This window comes from Meles meles, chromosome 16 (genome assembly GCF_922984935.1).
Source record: "Meles meles chromosome 16, mMelMel3.1 paternal haplotype, whole genome shotgun sequence".
NCBI classification, from domain to species: domain Eukaryota; kingdom Metazoa; phylum Chordata; class Mammalia; order Carnivora; family Mustelidae; genus Meles; species Meles meles.
The window spans coordinates 40,573,170-40,590,353 of NC_060081.1; the positions used below are offsets into that span (position 1 = coordinate 40,573,170).

At 45.4% G+C, this 17,184-nt stretch overlaps 1 protein-coding gene across 1 annotated transcript in view; it reads right to left on the reverse strand.

Moving 5' to 3' along the window:
* PCSK2 (proprotein convertase subtilisin/kexin type 2) overlaps window positions 1-17,184 on the reverse strand; it is a 263,778-nt gene that overhangs the window by 4,101 nt on the left and 242,493 nt on the right. The window contains exons 10-11 of the mRNA XM_045981647.1: window positions 15,970-16,070; window positions 8,909-9,136 (exon numbers count right to left, since the gene is read on the reverse strand). Of these exons, the coding sequence (XP_045837603.1) occupies window positions 8,909-9,136; window positions 15,970-16,070 (329 nt within the window). The remainder of the gene's footprint in view (window positions 1-8,908; window positions 9,137-15,969; window positions 16,071-17,184) is intronic.

Genomic DNA, 17,184 nt, shown 5'->3' on the forward strand with positions numbered 1-17,184 from the left:
GCATGGATGCTGATGCTGAATGATGCATGAAATACCCATTGGCCATGGAGATCTAGTGGTGGTAGTGATAGAGGTGGGGTGCCATGCTCTGGGGAAATCATCCAGTTTGGTGGAGAGCAAGCATTAGGCCAGCTCTGGAAGTCAGAGTATGCAAAGATCCTAGCTAGATCTCTCAAAAAAGATGCTATTTATTCTCAACAGGGTCAGAAACGTAACAGGTGAACTGACACGTGGCTACCAATCTTTTGGGCTCTAGCCCACAGGTAGAGATCTATTTGGGCAGAATGAAGGTCCAGTTATGGGCAAAGCATTTGAACCATCTGAGCTCATTTTCTTTACTCATACAATGGAGATATTACTTCCTACACTGAAGAATTGCTGTGTAGATAAAATAGAGATACACACTCAAATACATCATATATTCACAAATGTCTGGACCAGAGCGGGCCAACAGAACTTTCTGCAATGAAGGAAATGTTCTATATCTGAACTGTCCAATATCGTAGTCACCGGCCACCTGTGACTATGGGGCATTTGAAGCATGATGAGTGTGAGGAACTGAATTTGTAATTACATTTAATTTTAATAATTAATTTAAATTTAATTTTATTAAATAGCCATCTGTGGCTAGTTGCTTCTCTACTGGATAGCACAGATCTAAATTATTTGCATATATTCAATATGAACCTGATGCCACCAACCCCCACTCATTAGAAAATTTCCCAGGGTTCTGTGGTAAGCAACATTCTGTTTTTGTCATGGCTCACAGGCACTGGGAAAAGCAGCTGGGAGAACTGTGGATCCTGTTCTGCTGGTTTTCTGGCAACCTTGCTGGAAGCTTCTGGAACATCCAGACCTCAGGGATGAGTGAAATGCCATGTTCTGCTGTTGAGATTCTACACAGACAGGCAGGCAGGTCCAGAATGGAGGCTTTTTTTTTTTTTTTTTTAGAGTAGAGCCTCAGGGAATCTGGAACTCTCCAAGGAGCACAACTAGAGGGACTAGCAGAGGATGACAGAGCCCACAGCAGGAAGAGACCCTGTGCTGAGTTTGAGCCCCTTTCCTACTGTTCAGGCCAGGCCACCTTGAGAAATTCAAGAAACAAATTCATAAGCCAACAACTAAAGACTCTTACTCAAGTACTAGTCACTTTAGGTATTACAGAGCATCACTAGTCATTTGTGAAATGCAATACTCCTTATTATGACAAGGATCCAAAACATAAGCGGGATTCTAAAAAAGAAAAAAAAATCACTTTTTTAATTCCTATTTGCACTCAGGGCACTTATGCACTGGCATTCACCAAGTTCAGTCCCTTTACAAGTCAGTTTGTGGAATCTCTGGCAGAAAAGTGACATTTTTTTCCCCGGGGGGAAAACTGGAAATATTTCTTCCTTGGCTAGGAACCAGAGATGGGACGGCCACTGTAGCTGGGAATGAGATCCACAGCCCATGTGCAAGGGGGGTCCCGTAAAGGAATGAGGGCCGAGATGATCTCTTATGATAGAGGGAGAGAAATCTGTTTTGGACCAAACCGGAGACGACCTTCACACACACACACACACACACACACACACACACACCATGACTTTTGGGGGGCTTCAGTGGACACAGTCTCTCTTCCAGATTCCCTCCAGAGCTGCTTTGAGCTTCGACTACTGACTCTTGGCTGCCCCTTGCCCTGCGGAAGAGCAGACTAGAGCCCAGGCTGCCTGTTGTTTGCCCTAAGGGATCAGGAAATGCATTTGGGAGAGGGCTGGAGGGAGGGATGAAGGAAGGAGGCTGAGACAGGATGGGCATTTTGTCCTCATCCTGGAAAGCAGAAGACAGACTGGAGTGGGCACCAACACACCACCTCGTGTTAGAATTCATCAACTGTCCCCATAGCCTTGGGATTGAGGTGTGGGCAGGGGCTGGAGGCCATTTCAAGCACCCTGAGGAGTCTGGCTTGTTTAGGGCTGTGGAGGTATCACCCACTGGCAAAACTCTGCCATCGTTGCCCTGCATGTGAACTGCCCACTGAATGCGGGAGGAGCAAGCCCCTGAGAGAGCAGTGGGTTCTTCTTGGAATGTTAAGGCACTTCGAGATGAAATTAAAAGGCTTGAGTGAATTCCAGAGGAGGCAAGCTTGGATGAGAGGCAAGCGTGGAGGAGGCAAGCTCCTCTCTCAGGGAGACTTCTCGGCAAGCATCATGGCACTGGGAGAGCGAAGGAACCGTATCTGCCAGGTGTTTCTTATTACTTCTCGCTCTCTCTCTCTCTTTTTGTTTTTTTTTTTTGTTTTTGTTTTTGGTTCACCTGTATATTCTGATTTTCATATTTTGCTTTTACAAGAAGAAAAGGAATATAATCCTTATTTGCTCAGGAAAGTCAATTCGTAAGGTTGAAATAGGGAGTACCTGGGTGGCTCAGTCCATTAAGTACTGGGTTTTTTATTTTGGCTCAGGTGAGGATCTCTGGGTTATGAGATCGAGCCCTGTGTTGGGATCCATGTGAGGTATGGAGCCTGGTTGAGATTCTCTCTCTCCCTCTCTCTGTTCTCCTCCCTACCCCTGGTATGTGTGCAGAAGTGCACTTGGGGGCTCTCCCTCTCTCTCTCTCTCTCAAAAAAAGCGCCTGGGTGGCTCAGTGGGTTAAAGCCTCTGCCTTCGGCTCAGGTCACGGTCCCGGGGTCCTGGGATCGAGCCCACATCGGGCTCTCTGCTCAGCGGGGAGCCTGCTTCCCCCTCTCTCTGCCTGCCTCTCTGCCTACTTGTGATCTCCGTCTGTCAAATAAATAAATAAATAATCTTTAAAAAAAAAGGTTGAAATAGGAGATGGTTGTTTATGGAACCCAAAGAGACTCTGCTTAGATCCTTAGTCACACAGACCATGTTCCAGAACTCATTTGCTGCAAAAAAGTGAGGAACACATCAAGAGGTGTGAGTTACTCTCCAAACTTTTAGAGAATATGTACAGAGGCCTTGTGTTCAAGTCCTATCAAAGACATACTTGGGGACCCGAGGTGTCTTATACACTCATTGCACATTGTTGCAAATAAGTGGTTGATTGCTTTGTCTAGAAATGGGCCCTGCTTCCCAGGGGACACCTGTGTAATGCTCTCGTGTTCTCAACCCTGAACTGTATGATAAAAATAACTAGTTGTGACACGGCAGTTGTTTTATTAGACCAATAATGATAGTACTAATGATGGCCACCCTGGAGGGTCTAAGATCTGTGCTCTGTGGCCATCACAGAAGAACACTCAGCAGGTGGGTTCTGCGATGTTTTCTCTTTCCCAGGTAACAGTGGCGGGTGGACATTAACCGACACAAGATAGATAAACTGTGGCTTGGCCATGACCCTGTCCGTGATCCCACAGCTGGTTTGACGCAGGGCACAGCCACTTCTCTCTCTACCATGCTGCAACTGGCATTCCTATCAGGTTTTAACACCCACTTCCAAAGTCACTTAAAATGCATAGTTTGCCACAGCCTCAACGGCACAGAGTGAAGGGGAGGATGGGGACGGTCTGTGCCAGACAGCTCACCCCGCGCTTCAGCATTCCGGGGGTTGGGGGTGGGGGGAGGGCACGTGGCTGCCCCTGGCCAATGAGTGGACCTGGCTTTGCTCTGCTCACCACGCACGGCTGGTTCTGTGTAGACACTCATGGCTGGTTGTATTTTTCCTCCATATTTTCGTTGAGCAGCCTTCACCAACTCGGCTGATAAAGTCGCGTTAGAAAATTGGTTTTCAAATTGGATGCTTCTCTGGGAAGATGAATGTCAAGGAAACCTATAAACTTGACAGTTGGCACTCATGCACGTCTCAGCAAATGGCTGCTGATGCCTCTATCCCGGTCCTGCAGGAGTGTGGTTCGGGGTGATCAGGGCCTTCTCTGCACAGAGCCTTGGTGCCACCCTAAGGACCAACCTTACCAGCCTCTGAATTTTGCAACACGCCCACCTGCCCTAGGGCTCACTCACTTGGGTCTGAGAACTCAATTCAGGTGTGGGTGGACGAGGGTGACACAGAGTCCTTCCAGCAAGGCTGGCCTCTGTCCCTAATCCTCCTGGCTGATCTGCTGGTCCTCACTGCCACCACTTAGCCATCTTCCTTGTACCCAGGTGCTGCTGGCTGAACAGGCACTCATTCAGAAAATATCTCCCATATGACTTCCAGGTGGCAATTCTAGGCACTGAGGGCACAGCAGTGAACAAGACACACTAGGTTCCTGTCCCTGGGGTGGGGGTGGGGGGTCCCAATTCTGGTCTGTGTTCAACTGGCTTTCCAGTTTCCTTCCACTGAAAGTTGGGCTGCTGATACTAGATAAAGTTTCTAGTGAGCTGTGAGCTCCTGGGCCTTGCACACCCTAACTATAACATGAAGGATTTGCTCTGGCTCCAAATTCAACATTTATGGGGATTATGGCATGTGCTCAGAAACTGAGCCTCTGCCATGATCTGAAGACTGAGCCATGTTCTCCGCCCCGCTCTCCTCCCTCCCCTCGCCTCACAAAAGCATAGAACTTGAGGATCGTCAACAATCCACCCTTGCCTGGCGTGACCTCAGAAGAGAAGGTCAGCCATTAACATTTACCTTGACTGACCGTTGCCTTAAACACTACAACTGTTCACTGCTTTCTGTTAATTGTGGACGGAGCTGGTGTGCAGCTGACTGTGGGTAGTGCCTCCATGACATGGTGTCTGGGCCATGTGTGGGCCCTACCTGAACTTCTGGAGAAGTCCTCTTGCCAAGTCCCTTTCTGTAAATCTTCTCCTCTTCGCAATAAGGGAAGGAGGTCCCGGGCCCAGGGCTTTGGAGGACATTGGAGTTGCTTGTTCTGGGAACTAGAACCATTTACTCTATCTACCTGAGCTTCCTCTTCTCTCCCTGTGGAGGAGAGTGGCGACACCAGCCTCCTATGGGAGAAGAGTGTTGCCTGAACTGGCGACCGTCCGGGAGCTGCTCTTAATAGTGGCATTACTGTGCCTGCAAGCTCCCAGGGAGCCCTCAGGGCTGCTGGAATGTCTTGCCATCTGTGTGTGGGGAGCAAGTGGTGGACCCGCGTGCAGGGGACACTGGGGGAGGCACAGGCTAAGCGGACTGGCCCAGGTCTCTTTCAGGCTCAACTTCTGGACACACTTTCAAAGAATTGTTATTCAATTGACATGTCTTGTTCTGTTTGCACTATGTAGCATGTTTCCTGGGATGGTGTAACTACCAGATGGACGTCAGAGCTGAGCCATCCAAGATGGCAGCCACCAGCCATATGTCGCTATTGTAACTTAGACTCAAATTAGGTCAAATGAGCCACCTTTCTAGTGCTCCCTAGCCATGAGTTATTGTACTGGACACTCAGATACAGAACATTTCCACCATCATACCAGGTCTCCTGGGCCTTGCCAATCACACAAAGAGTTGTTTTGAACTCTAACGAGGGCAGTAGAGCAGTCAATGCCCATTGGACGTTGACTTTGGATTTATCCTTCCTTTCCCATTTGGATGGAGGTTCCCAGGCTTGTCTCCTTTTAGTCACCCTTTTTGTAGACCCTGGCAGTGATGAGGTCTCTAGGACAGCAGTTATGGAGTCTGCGGGAAGTAGGCCCGCCCAATAGGTGGGTGTTTTAAAGTCCCCAGGGAAGGTCTTACTGCAGGAAGCCCCCCAGACCCTTCTGAAGTGGGCTGAGCCTCACCTCCTTTCCAGTGGGGGATCACTGAGATATACTGAGAGGCCCCTCAAGTGGTGGGGTGTTGGCATCAGGGAGCCTGGGTTCAAATCCCAGTTTGGCTATTCAACAGCTAGGTCTTCTTTGGCATGCCCTTAAACTCTCTGAGCCTTTCCTCACCTGTAATAACACTGTCCAACTGACAAGAGGGCTGTCTGATGTGGAGCCAAATGTAAGGCCTAAGGGCACAGCAGGAACTCCTGAAGGCCAGTATCATCTAATGAAACAAACTGGGATATGCAGATGGGCTTTGTTTCAAGCCCTGGTCGGACCTTTGTAACCTTGAGCACATTTCTCATGTTTTCTGCCTTGGCGTCCTCCCCTGTTTTGAGGTAACAATGATCATACATACATCTTGGACTTTCAAGGATGAAATACACGTAGTTTATGTAAAAGGCCTCCCACCAGCCACCTAAGAGACACTTCTCCCTGAGATACAACATGGAACCACTTTGCTATTCATATCACAAAATATTCATACCCTGCCTGCATGAGGTAAAGCATACCCTCAATAGGCTGGCTGGCTAGGAAGCTTAGGTGGATGTAAAGCACATGGCACACAGTAGGAGCCCAATAAAAGCGAATTGCTTCTTTCACTTAAACTTGACCTTGACTGAGTCAACCTTGACTTTGACCAAGTGACCTTGACCTAGCGAAATTTGTCTGGGCCACAGTGAAACCTGTCTGACCAGACAGAGGGGCACAAGGATGAACAGAAATGACGTAGGTACATGGCAGCCTTGGGAAAAGGGACAGGAATGCAACTGAACTGCTGATTTTACTGGCACATGAAATGCCATGCATCCCTGTTTAAAAAGCTGTTAGAGAAAGGACTTGCTCTGATGCTTTCCTTTTCCACCTAGTGCTGACGGCAGCTCTGCTTATGAGATCGTGGTCTGGTCCAGGGAAAACACATGCAGCTCTGTGACACCCATTTGGTACCACTTTCTGGGAGCCTGGCAAGTGAACAGTGAGGATGCTGGCCCAACACTGGGTGGGACATTAGGAAGAGAGAGTGGGTCCCAAGGACTCACAATTTTGAATTCATATACAAATAAGACAATTATGGTATCCAAAATTCCAGGAGATTATCATCTTTCCTTTTCCCATGAGCATGAACTAGGAGTGTCTAAAGTCATGGAGGAGAGGGAGGCCAAGTTACATTTACTGAGTGTCTACTAGATACCAGTTTTACATTTGTTGTCTCACTAAGGTCTCCAGCAGCTTGGTAAGAAAAGAGTTATTAGATCCATTTTACTGGTGAGGAAAGAGAGAAGATGTTTTTGCTTTGGGGACATAAGGAAAGAATTCCAGTTGGTGTAAGAATTTAGATAGAAGAAGACCCCCTCCCCCGTCCCCAGTATTAACTTCCCTAACTTATAAGGAAAACGTAGCTTCTACTTTGATTCTGAATGCAGGCCACTTGCTAGAGGAATATCAGCACTTCCTCAGAGTTTGTCATCGAAGAGCCCAGAGGTGTTCATATCCCATTACAATGACTGACAGTATCCTATAGTAACATTTTGGTCATCATCCCTGTTCTGAAATGATTGTGGCCATTAGGCTTGCCACTGGGAGCTTTTTATGTAATGTGTTGCTAAGAGAAAGGACATATATTACTTCAACACAGATTTGGTTTTCCAAAACTTTTATACCTGGTTTTCAGTATCATTGGCTTCCTTTGTGGTGCTATGTATTTTATCTAGTGCATCTAAAGATGTCATACAGAGATGGGGTCCACAGACATCACCTATCCTGCCACAGAGGCCAGGGTACAAAGGCTGAGAATTGTTAAAAGAGAGGCCAGGGAGGTCAAAAGTATCGTCCAGTTTGGTGAAATTAAGACTGGAATCTAGGTCTATAACTGACTACACAACTCCCGAGGATCCAAGATTGAGGGTGAGTGGAGACGGAGGATGTACTGTGAGAGTCTGACTCTGGCCAAGCTCAGATGACCAACAGAAATGAGGCTGGGGTGGGGTGGTTAGAGAGATGCATTTTATCATTGTTTAAATGACATAAGCACAGGTGTATTCTCAGAACGCACCACTATGTAACGGTGAAAGTAAATTAACTCCCACTACACATGAGAACGTGGATGGCTCTCATAAACATAACGTTGGGTCAGAGAAACCGGACACATCCATATTGGGTAGTTCTAGTTAGATAAAGTCCAAGAAGTGGCAAAGCTAATCTATAGGGGCAGGAATGAAAACAGTGGCTGTCTATAACATGTGTGGATTAACTAACTGGAAGGGGGCACATGGAATCTTTCTGGGGCGATGGAACATTCCATCACTTGATCAGGTGGTGGTTACCCAGATGTATACATCAAAACTCAAGTAATACATTTAAGTTCTGTGCATTTCATCGTATGTAAACAATATCTCAATGAAAAGTAATGATAGACATTGCTATTTCCATCTCACTGATGAATCATTGAGGAGAGAAATGAAATACAAAGGGGTCCTCATTGTCCAATCCTCTTGCCATGATGGGAAGTTAAAGAAAAGTAGGTGCAGGTGACCAGCATGGTGGTTTCTGTGTAAATGCCTACTCACATCCTTCCAGATGGTTATCTATCTCACTCAACATCAAATCAAGGCCTTATGTTGCCTCAAAAGTAGACTGAATAAGTAAATTGTGTTATAGTCATACAATAGAACATTATTCAGCAACAATTATAAATGACTACAAGTAGTCGATTATAAATGATTATAAATGACTATAAACGATTATAAACGACTACACACTAAATATGATTGAAGCATTCTGAGCTAAAGAATCTACATATAAAGGAGAAGATAGTGTCTGATTCCATTTACATTAGGTATAAAATGGGCAAAATAATCTATGGAGTTTTAAGGTTACTCTTGGGGAGACAATGATGGAAGGAGACATAAGGGGCTTCTGGGATATCTGGTTTCTGATCTGGGACCTGGTTACACTGGTTGACTTGTGCACTCAAAAATAACGGTATAAGCCACTAAAACAGTAAAGGATCATACTTCAGACTAGGGGTTCCGAGTCCTGTAATGGTGTTCTATGTATGTGGGGCCCCCTGGAGTCGTGCCTCTCTACAGCTCTGCCTGGAAGCTGATTGTCTCTGATTCAAATCCAGTGCATCTCAAGCTGACAGAGAGGGAATTTGTTGCCCGGGCCATGGCACCCTCTCTGCGATATTTTCCACATGCACTTACTCAGGATCCTGCACGGAGCCTCCCACACAGTGGAATCTCTCAGGCACAGTTTTCCAGTCTTTAGCCATTTTCACCATGGCGCCCGCATCAAGGACCCCGTAGCCAAAGAGGTGATTAAACTCCAGGCCAACCCCATTCCTCCGCCATTGATGGACCTCGTCGTGAAGCTGATTCCGTTTGGAGGTGAGCACAGTCAGATGCTGCATGTCTCTCCAGGTCAGACCCAGGCTGGATACCGGAGGCAGAAAGATTCAAGAGCATGGCAAGCGGAGAAGGCCCAAGGTAGGAGAGAGAGGGAGAGAGAGACACAATGACTAAGATAGAACATAGACCCCATATAGGATTTTGGAACATCTATGAACCCCCAAGTAAAGGGAGGATTTCCACGCATCATTTAGAACAATTATACATATAAATTTCAAAATCTTGCCTTTCTTACTTAAATAAATTTACTTCAAATGCACATTCTAACACACACTGGAATGGCTGAACTGAAAAAGACTGACAATACTAAGTGTTAGCAGAGACGTGAAGCATCTGGATCTCACATACTTTGTAGATGGGAAGGTAAATTACTGTAAACATTTTGGAAAACTGCTTGACTGCATCTTCTCATGTTGTCCAAGTGTCTAAGCTGTGGCCTAGAAGTTCCATTCCTAGGTATGCATCCCACAGAAATGTGTGTATATATCCACCTGACATGTGTATTGGAGTGTTCATGGGCGCAAACTACAAAGTCCCCAAATGTCCAACCACAATAAAATGAATAAACCAATGGAGATGTATTTGCAGGATGTGAAATACTATTCTACCATAAGAACAAATGAACTACAGTTACTCTGAATAATACAGATGGATTTTGCAAATAGAATGTCAATCTAAAGAAGCCAGACCTAGTAGAAAACATACAGTATCATTCTATTTTTTTAAAGTATAAAAACAGACCCAAGTAATCTATGCTGTTAGCAGTCAGGTGAGTGGCTAGTCTTGGGATGAGGGATTGGATAGTGGTGCAAGGGAGCTTCTGGGTGCTGGCAGTGCTCTGTTTCCTGATCTGGGTGTTGGCTACATGGATATGCTCTATTTGTGAAAATGAGGCTGTCATTTTTCAACAGCAAAGACTGTATCTTCAGTATATATTTATCCCCAGTGCCCAGGACAACAGCCCTTGGTACACTGTTTGCCCAGTGGATAAACAAATCTGTTTGCAGGTGCCACTGTCTTGAGAAATCAGTATCTAGTATTATTCATTGCCTGTGTTTTTCAAAGTGCAAGTCGGACCCATTTGTGGGACAGGAAATCAATTTACTGCATAGATTATCTACCTGGGCAGCATATTAAAATCTCCTGGTGAGGACATTTAAAATCCCATTGTTTAGGCCACATCTTAGACAAATTAAGTCAGAACCTCTGGGAGTGGGTCCCAGGCTTTGGAAATTGTGAACACTTCCCAGGTCATTCTAATAGACAGCTAAGCTTGAGAACCAGTGATTTAATGAACGGGACTATCATTAAAAAATGAGCAGAATAGAACAGAAAAGAGTAACAGTGTGGATTGCATGTAATACAAGAAACTATTTTTCATAAAACTCTGTGTGTGTGTGTATGTGTGTGTTACGGATTGCAACACAAAATTTATTTCAAATCAAAAAGCTGGAACAACCCTGCACTGTCATTCTTGTTGGAAGTCAGATAGTTCAAGACTAGGAACAACATAACTCATTTGATAAAATTTCAGCATATGCAGCATTCACTGGTTTGAAGTTTTGAATTAGAACCAAAAGATGCCAATGATTCACGTTCTCTTGCACCGTAGACCTTCAGCGGTTAAGGAGAAAGTTTCAAGGAAGGCCACCGCTCATTTGAGAAATTTATAAACATATCTTGGATATATGGTCCCTAGGACCCAAGTGAACGGTGTGAAACTTCAAGAAGTGTTTACAGTGAATATTTTGCCAGAGTGGGATTCTGAATTCATTAAATACAGAAGTGTTGATAAATGAGAATCTGGTGATCTTGAGATGATTTGGCTGGCAGATGGATTATCTACCATCTTTGCTAAGGGTTTGGCCACAAAAACGTGCTATGCTTCATGGAGCTTCGAGAGGGATGTTAGACATTGGAGGTAGATGTTTCTCCATGGATTTATTCTCATGGGGCCCATGAGAGAGACAGAGAGAACCAGTCAGAACCAAGATGTTCTCACTTCTGGAATAAATCAGAGATAGTCCATATTCTCATGCTATTGAGTCGGTGACACTGTTTGGCCAGCCATTTACATGTGTCTGAGAGGTAAAACTAAGTCTCTCCTCATTCCCCCTTCTGAGCAATTTCAGAGTTGACAGAATACACTACTGTGTGAAACAGTATTTCTCCCATCTGCATAAAGCTTTATTCTTATCATAGTAGGGCAAGAATTATAGGTCACACTTTTTAAATATTTTTTAAATAATAAAAAACTAAATTTACAGATTATCTACAATATAAAGGTCACCGTGAACAGTGTAATAGGACTAATAACATGACATGTTCTTCCCCGTTCTCAAGCATTTAGTAGTTTGGAGAATAAGGCATAGATATACGGAAAGGTACTGCACAGTGAAATGAATCCATGAAGGTCCATTAAGTGTCTATCAGGTCCAGGCACTGTTTTGGTTGTAAGTCGTCCTTAGGAAGGTCCCTACTCTCTCAGAGCCTACAGCCCAGGGGGACAGAGAGACAACTCAATATTTCAAAAGGAAGGGCTGCCACGATGGGGGAGCTCTCAATGCCAAGAAAACCATCAGTGGGGTCCCTGTGTTATCCCAGTCAGGGGGCTTCAGACTGTGATCCTGAGCTGCTTGCATCAGAATCACGTGGGAACCAGTGACAAATTTAGATTCCTGCCCCGTGTCCTTTTAAGACAAGACAACAGATTTCCAGAGGAGGTGAATAATCACCCACTTAGATGCTGGAAAATACAACTATTGTCTCCCTCATGTATATGCTCCCTTTTTCCTATTAAAAAACCCTCAATTTTATTCAGAACAGCAACATCATTAGCTCCGAAGCTACATTTCCCAGCCTCCTTTGTAGTCTGGGGTGGTCCCTTGAGGACTGTGGTCAATGAGAAGTAGGCAAAAGCTACTGGGTGGGGCTTTTTCGAAAAACCTTTAAACGAGGCTGACTCAGCTGGTGGATTTCTTTTTTCCCTTTGCTTTTCTTGTTCTCCTATCTGAAATGTAAACTTGATGGCTAGAGCCCCAACGGCATCTGGAGAAAGAGCAGAGATCTAGGAAGAGCTGGATTCCCCAAATCCCAGTGGCACCCCCCATGGTAGCCCTGGGCTCCCAACCTCTGTATTATCTTTCCCATGACAGAAAAATAAAACCCCATCTCAGTTTAGCTCTTGTTATCTGGGATTTTGTTTCCAATCTTGACCTAGCCAGAGGCAGATTCCAGACATACACCTGCCATACAACAGTATCCGGATTCACAGATTCATAGACTTCTTGCTTTACTGGATGCCCAGGACTGGAGTCCTTGAAACAGGGCTTGAAAAGACAGATTCCTGGGCCACCCAGCCCCAGAGATTTCCATTCAGTGACTCTTAGCTGAGATGTGGGAATGTATCATTTTCAAAACTGGCCCCCCCACCCCCGGTGCTTGAATTCCCCAGTTATCAGGGAAATGTAAATTAAAACTATAATAAAATTCCACTGAACACTCATACAAATGGCTAAAGTGTGGAAGACTGGCAATACCAAGTGTTGGCAGGGATGTAGGGCACCTGTAACTCACACTGCCAGAGGGAGGATCAATGGTTACCCCCACTGTGGAAAAACTCTTTCGGGCTATCTACAAGAACTGTGCATATGTATACCCCATGACTCAGCCTTTTGACTCCCTCGTATAAACCCAATAGAAATGCATCCCTATGTTCACCGAAAGAAGTGTAAGAATGTTCATAGCAATAGGACTCATAACGGCCCCCAACTGGAAACGACCCAAGGATTCATTTATACAGTGGAGTAATTCACAATGAGTATGAATGACCTATAACCACATAGAACAGTATGGAGGAATCTCTCAGATGTGATATTACGCAAAAGAGCACACCTGGTACTTAGGTAATGGTCTGTTGCTTGATTTGGATGCTGGTTACATGGGTCTATTAATTTTGTAGGAAGTCATTGAGCTGTATCTAACATTTGTGCCCTTTCCTCTGGGTGTATTGTACTTCAATAAAGAGTATAAAAAAAAATCTATCTCCCAAAAGGTCAGTTTTGGAAACATTATTTTAGTCCCTTATATAGGCCACTTTACTGATGGTTCTCTCAAGCCAAAAATTGGCCTCTTTATGACCGACCCCTCAAACCTAGTTCAGCCCTCTAGAACCACACAGAAAGCTCTGGGTCCCAGAGAAAATGCAAACTATTTGAAGATGGCAGTCACGAACCCTACCTCACCCTCACCCTCCCACCCTTTGGGGCAAAGAAATCATTTGAATTTTTTTCTAGTGTTGATCACACTGGGAAATGTAAGCAATTTTCCCTGGGACTCAAGAAGTCATTTTCAAGCATTTGTCAGAAAAGTACTTTATGAAAGTAGTGACTGGGTGGGACAAAAGAATAATGGCTTCCCTTTTTTCCCCTGGGAGTCCTGGGGGCGGCTGTTCTCTTTTGTGGTTCTGATGGGTATAGGTTTACATGGACTAATTTGTTTATTGCATTCAGACTGCTTTGGAAAAGCTTTCTGATTGGACCTCTGGGTGGCCAGCAGCCCTCGACAGCTGTCCTATGTCGCCAAGAACTCCTAGTTGTCTGGTATCACAATAACGAGAGATTAGCTGTAGGAACTGTTCATGGAGTGGCTTTCCCTCTTGCTCCCTCTGGACTCTCTCTTAGAGCTGTTTTGTTCTGACCATTGGTTTTAACTGCTGGCTGCTAGAGACGCTTTGCTACAGGTGTAGAAAGCCAGAAATCCCTTGGAGTTTCCTTCCCAGGGCACGGTTCTCAGCTAGTGACAGACCAGCACCAGAACATGGCAGCCCAGCATCCTTCCCTTGAGGAAGAACACTTCCTGAGGCATCATCTACACTCCAGAGCTCCCCATGGGATCGGGCTAAGGCCAGAACTTCTGAAATTGCTTCCTTGCTTGGATTTCCCCCCATCCTTAACCTGCAATCCTCTACTTTAGCCTGGTTTCTCCTGAGAGCCCTTCCTTAATAAACTGCCTGCACCAGCTTTTGTCTCTGGGGCTGTCCCTAACATCAGGCAGTTGGTGTTCTCAGGAATTTCAGGACTAGATCCTACAATGGACTTGAACCACTACCTGGCAGGTATCACTTTTTTCCTGTTTAATGGCAAGAAAGAATTAAAATCATGACCATCGTTCCAAAACAAAACAGACCTGCACGGTGACTTCTTTTCTGTAAGGCTATTTGCAACCATGTGTCAAAGAATGGTGACTTATTCGTGCAGAGCCCGTGAGCCTGTTCAGAGATCCAACATCCTTGTTTCATTACTTTATCAATTTGGACTGTCCCTTCATGTGCATAGAGGCCTAAGCAATTGACTTTTTGCTCTCCAAAATGCAAGGAGACTTGAGCCAAGGTCTACCCTCTTAGATTTAAAGGGTGAGGAGACCCCCTTCTCAGTTCTGGAGCACCCCTTCTTTCTGTTCTCTGCAAGGCTCAGCAGTAGGTTCCCTCTCTTTGTCTGCTCCTGGCTGGAGTGAGCAAAGCCAGCTCAGACACCCGGGCCAGATAGACCTTGAGATGAACTCTTTCATCTTCAAGAAGTTTTAGTCTCCTCACTTAATAGAAACACACTTCCATCAGTGTCTGCTGGAATCCTAAGTTTTCCACATGACTTTTGTTAGAAGAATCAAAGGTTGGCCTGGTCCAAAGAGAGCAGTCACTCCCAATGTGGGGCCTTATCTGTAAAAGGAGAACGGTTATGCCTTTTCTGCTTGAAGACAGAGTATCAGACTAGAGAATCTTTCAAAGTCCTTTCCTATCTAGGAATCAACTCTTACCTCCTTTGCAAGTCAGAAATCACACTGTATATATGGAGAGAGATGAGTAAGGGTTGCCCGGAGATGGATGCTAGAAGCTCCAGTTGCCCAGCAATGGCTGACAAGGATGGGAATCAACACCCCTTCCCCAGGGGCCTGAATCCAACTTCTCACACTGGCTAGTGCCCAGCACCTGGGTGATGCTTGAAGCCCACATGCTCATTCCTCAAACCCAGGGCCAGCCTCTGGCTTGCCCTAAGGGAAGACAAAACTACAGGCGGGCAGGAATCTCTGCTGAGGATCAAATTTTTTTTTTTTTTTAAAGATTTTATTTATTTATTTGACAGAGAGAGATCACAAGTAGGCAGAGAGGCAGGCAGAGAGAGTGAGAGGGAAGCAGGCTCCCTGCCGAGCAGAGAGCCCGATGCGGGACTCGATCCCAGGACCCTGAGATCACGACCTGAGCCGAAGGCAGCGGCTTAAACCACTGAGCCACCCAGGCGCCCCCTGAGGATCAAATTTAAGGTGTGTCCAGCAACAGCAATACGTGGCTTCTCCATGGGATGATGAGAACCGAGAGGACAGCCTCCTCTTACCTGTAGCTTGGAAGGTTTCTCAGTAAAATCCATTTCCTGGTCTACCTTGCATCATTGTTGAAAGAGAATGCACCTTATAAGTTAACAATTCTTGAGTGAGAGCATCCTCCTTGCCATGGGTTCTGAAAGAGCTTGCTGGATACCAGTTTGGCAATAGTTTTCCTTCATTTAGTTAATTGTATTATTGGAGTAAAATAGCCAAAGGATCTGGAGAGGATAATAAGATGATTTTCACAAAGAAAGAAAGATCTGTGCGTCCCTGCTTGGTACTGAGCTCTCCTAGGGATGTTATTTGTGGAGTGTTTGTGTTTATCATCTGGGACCCATGGTTGCTTTAGAAATGTCCATCACAGTTCACTGGCCCTGACCCTCCACAGGCTCCCACACCCACTTTTGCCTCCACCAGCACCTGGGATTGGGTGGAGAGACACATGTTAGTCCACCCTCTGCCCCGAGATGGAAACATACTTAGCCTCTAAAGCCAGTGCAAACACTCCAGCTGCCTCGGGTGCAGCTGCGGATGTCCCAGAATGCCTCAGGGTGCAGTTGCCGTATAAATCTGTAGTCGCCTGAAAGGGAAGATGTTCAGTAATGAGTGAAGAGGTCACTCTACTTCGAATCCCCGAATGATATGAAGCGGAGGATTATCTGTTTCTTTGATTTAAACTCTGCCTCGTTCTGAAGAAGATTAAGATAAAGGTAACAATAAGCTTAGCATCCATCTGTCTCTCCTATCACACATTTTATTTGAGCTTCCTAGTAGCCCGTTCAAAAAGGGACACTCAGTTATAGTTATAGTGTTCACAAGATAAAAAGAAGTCAAGTGTTTCAAGACAAGCATATATACAGTTATTGCAGAAACTAGAGAGACATTTATTTCCTGGATTCTGAAAAGAAAACCCCTATAGGTGGAAAGTGACAAGTTGGTACTACCACCAAGTCCATGCAACGGGGAGGACTTTTGCACTGGGATTGGTTTGGAAAACCCAGATGCCATTTTTTTCCATTCACAAACGAAAGGGTAGCCTTCCCAAAGGTGGAAGAATAAACGTGCTCAGCTGAAGTTTGCCTAGAAGGACAGGTCATTAAAAAGAGAATGTTTCTCTGTATCTTATGAAGGGATGCTGGGACTCAGGAAGCCAAGGTAACAGATGTGTGAGTAATTGCTTCCACAGTTCTTAAGTGGGGAGACCGAGCAAACAGGTTTTAAAGGACTTTCACAAAGAGAAAAAAAACAACCCTCATTTTTCAATGGGCCATGGTGAAAGCCCGGGTTTTCATTATGATCACCTTTAAGCCACAGGAATTCTCCTTCCTCTGTTTGTAGAATCCTCATATGGGCCTATTATTTTGAAGGACAAAGTACGAGGGAGGTTTAAGAAATCTATTGGGGAAAACTACAAAATTCAGGTAGAAGTCCTTTCCCAGTCCAAGCATAGAGTCATAGATAAGGTTGAGGACAAAGTGACACCCTTGGGGTAGGGAGTGACACTTTCTAGGGGGAGGTATGAAGCATCACAAGCACAATAGGATTGGGGTCTCCCTCACTTTGTTTCTGCTCTGCTCTTTTCCCTTTCTGTCCATAGGACTCCCCCAAGATAGGAGAGGCTGAAGCCTCCTTTTGCTTGGGAGGAGGAGGGACACTCGCTGTTCTCCCCAAGACCAAAGAGAGACCCAGGTCAA